The sequence below is a fragment of the Gekko japonicus genome, unplaced genomic scaffold, assembly GCF_001447785.1.
Source record: "Gekko japonicus isolate JY-2015 unplaced genomic scaffold, Gekko_japonicus_V1.1 scaffold4805, whole genome shotgun sequence".
NCBI classification, from domain to species: domain Eukaryota; kingdom Metazoa; phylum Chordata; class Lepidosauria; order Squamata; family Gekkonidae; genus Gekko; species Gekko japonicus.
The window spans coordinates 1,089-4,341 of NW_015163761.1; the positions used below are offsets into that span (position 1 = coordinate 1,089).

Genomic DNA, 3,253 nt, shown 5'->3' on the forward strand with positions numbered 1-3,253 from the left:
TAAGGCGCTTAGGGCTCTTTAGCTTGGAGAAATGACGACTGAGGGGTGACATGATCGAGGTTTATACAGTATGGGTCTTATTTGTTTATTTACATCATTTTTTAATACGGCAGTTTCTCCACGGCGAGGACCCAAAGTGACTTATCGTCCTTGTACTGTTATTTTTTCTTTAAAGCTATTGTTATGCCAATAAAGGTGATTGGAATTGGATTGGATTTATCATTCTCCTGTCCTCCATTTTATCCTCACAAGAGCCCTGTGAGGTGGGTTACTGAGCATGTGTGTTTGGCCCAAGGTCACCCAGGGAATTGCCATGGCAGAGTGGCGAGATTCAAACCTGGGCCTCCCAGAATCCTAGTCCAACACTCTTTAACTGCTGCACCATACTGGCTCTTCCCACTTTTAAAATGTAGACACCACAAATCACTCATTAGATCACTAATACGGTAGTTTCTGCACGGCGAGGACCCAAAGTGACTTATTGTCCTTGTACTGTTATTTTTTCCTTAAAGTTATTGTTATGCCAATAAAGGTGATTGGAATTGGATTGGACTTATTGTTCTCCTGTCCTCCGTTTTATCCCCACAAGAGCCCTGTGAGGTGGGTTACTGAGCATGTGTGTTTGGCCCAAGGCCACCCAGGGAGTTGCCATGGCAGAGTGGGGGGAAAACCTGGGCCTCCCAGAATCCTAGTCCAACACTCTTTCACTGCTGCACCATACTGGCTCTTCCCACTTTTAAAATGTAGACACCACAAATCACTCATTAGATCACAACTCCCCTCTATGTACTTGGCTGTCCCATGGAATCCTTGTGTTCGGCACGGCTTCCCCTTCCAGCCCAGGGGACTGCGTCTGATCAGAAACCGTCAGTTTTCTTTTCTCTCCTCTGGATTGGTTCCTTATTTGGGGCATCTGGATGGCTTAAGAAGTCCATCTTGTCTTGAATGATTAGAAAATCTCTAGCTTTGAGTTCAGTAGCAGCAAGATTTGGGGGGTATGAGCTTTTGAGATTTAAAGGTCCCTTCATCAGGTACCTTCTGAAGAAGAAGGGTTGGTTTATATACCCTGCTTTCGGTTTTTATACCCCTCTTTTCTCTACCTTAAGGTGTCTCAAAGCGGCTTACAGTTACCTTCCCTCCCTCTCCCCACCACAGGCACCTTGTGAGGCGGGTGGGGCTGAGAGAGTTTTGAGAGAACTGGGACTGGCCCAAGGTCACCCAGCAGGATTCACGGGGAGGAGGAGTGGGAAACCCAGTTCTCTGGATTAGAGTCTGCCGCTTTTAACTACTACACCATGCTGGCTCAAATGATGGGAGATTTGATTCTTAAAAGTTCCTACCCCGGAAATCTTGTTGGAGCTACTGGATTCGAATCCTGCTGTTCTACTGAAGGGAAGACCAACACAGCTACGCTCTGAAACGAAAGAATCTGACGTTACTGGACATTTTTTTATTTACCCTTGATACAGGCTGGCGGCCCCCAAATCTGAATGATGGGATTTCCAGAATGTGGGATGGGGTGGCAATGTGCCCAAGATCATGTCTACCTTGCCCCCTTGCGTGATAACTTGCCTCTTATTCATTGTGGACCAAGGTATAACGTGTTTCACAGTTTGGATGCAAAAAATATGGCCTCCTAGATAAGTGCCCTAAGATCATTCTGAGCGTTTATATTAGAATGCCACAAAGCAGCAATGCCCTGTATTCTGGGTGCTTGGGGGGCAACAACAGTGGGAGGGCTTCTGGAGGTCTGGCCCCACTGGTGGACCTGCTGATGGCCCTTGGGTTTTGGCCACTGTGTGACATGGAGTGTTGGACTGGATGGGCCAGTGGCCTGATCCAACATGGCCTCTCTTATGTTCTTTATGCATTTTTAAAAGGGCACATTCAACATGTTAAAATATATTTAAACAGGGCTCTTTTTGTAGAAAAAGCCCAGCAGGAACTCATTAGCATAATAGGCCACACCCAACAGCAGAAACTCATTAGCATATTGGGCCACACCCCTGACAGCACAGCTCATTAGCACATTAGGCCGCACCCCCATGTTACCAGAAGTGTGGTTATCCAGCCACACCAATCTTTTGCTTCTTATAATGTTTACCTTGTTTGTTGTCAAAACCCAGGGCCTTTTTTTGTAGCAGGAACTCCTTTGCATGTTAGGCCACACACCCCTAATGTAGCCAATCCTAATGAGTTTCTGCTGTTGGGTGTGGCCTATTATGCTAATGAGTTCCTGCTGGGCGTGGCCAGCTTGGGAGCCAGCCGGAACTCCGTTCCTGTGCGTTCCTGCCCAAAAATAGCCCTGTATTTAAATATCATTTGCATATGACCAATATTGTCGAATTGCTGAAGCATTACCAGAGGATAGATGTCGAGCTATGTTAATTCTCTGCCTTGTCCCCCCCCCCCCCCCCCCAGGCAAAAGCTCAGCACGACTATTTAGATCACTGGCATTACACATGAGTCTTCACTATGATGAAAATGGAGGAGAGAAACCCTGCAGGCTGCATACCTGGTGTGACATCAGAGGGACCAGGAAAAGAACGCTACAATGGCCCATACTCTGTAGACTGCACGTCTCTGATAGACTCTGAGAGAGAAAGTAAACGCCTGGAAACTATGCAGCCTGCAAGCAGTGGGGGATCCTTCCGATCGGCACCTCCTTCAGATCAGGTGAAAGAAGAGCCACAAGAAGGTTTGGCTGAGCACTGGGAAGCCCGATGGCAGGAGTTCCTAAGGAGGGTGGAGTCCCCTCACTCAGGGTGGGGAATCTCACCACAGCAAGAGAAGCCCTCTCCGTGGGAAGACACGAAAAGCTTTCTGGCCTCCTTCGAGCAAGTAGCCGAAGCCTGCCAGTGGCCTAGAGAACAGTGGGTCAGCAGGCTCTTGCCGGCCCTCAGCGGAGAACCCAAGCAAGCTTTTATTGTCTTAGATGCTGCTGACAGAGAGGATTATGGGAAGGTGAAGGCAGCCATCCTGCGAGGGGACGTCCTCAGCCGGGAGAAACAGCGCCAACACTTCAGGCGTTTCCATTACCAAGAGGCCGAGGGGCCGAGAGGGGCTTACGGCCAACTCCAGGACCTTTGTCGTCAATGGCTCAAAGTGGAGAGGTGCTCCAAGGAGCAGATCCTGGAGGTGCTGATCCTGGAGCAGTTCCTGACCATCCTGCCCCCGGAGATCCAGAGCTGGGTGAGGGAAAGTGGTCCAGACACCTGCTCTCAGGCGGTGTTTCTGGCTGAGGATTTCCTGC

At 49.1% G+C, this 3,253-nt stretch overlaps 1 protein-coding gene across 1 annotated transcript in view; it reads left to right on the forward strand.

Annotated features, from left to right (window-relative positions):
- Positions 1-2,622: 2,622 nt before the first annotated feature.
- LOC107107602 (zinc finger protein 436-like) overlaps positions 2,623-3,253 on the forward strand; it is a 7,043-nt gene continuing 6,412 nt past the window's right edge. Inside the window, exon 1 of the mRNA XM_015407910.1 lies at positions 2,623-3,251. Coding sequence (XP_015263396.1) covers positions 2,623-3,251 — 629 coding nt within the window. The remainder of the gene's footprint in view (positions 3,252-3,253) is intronic.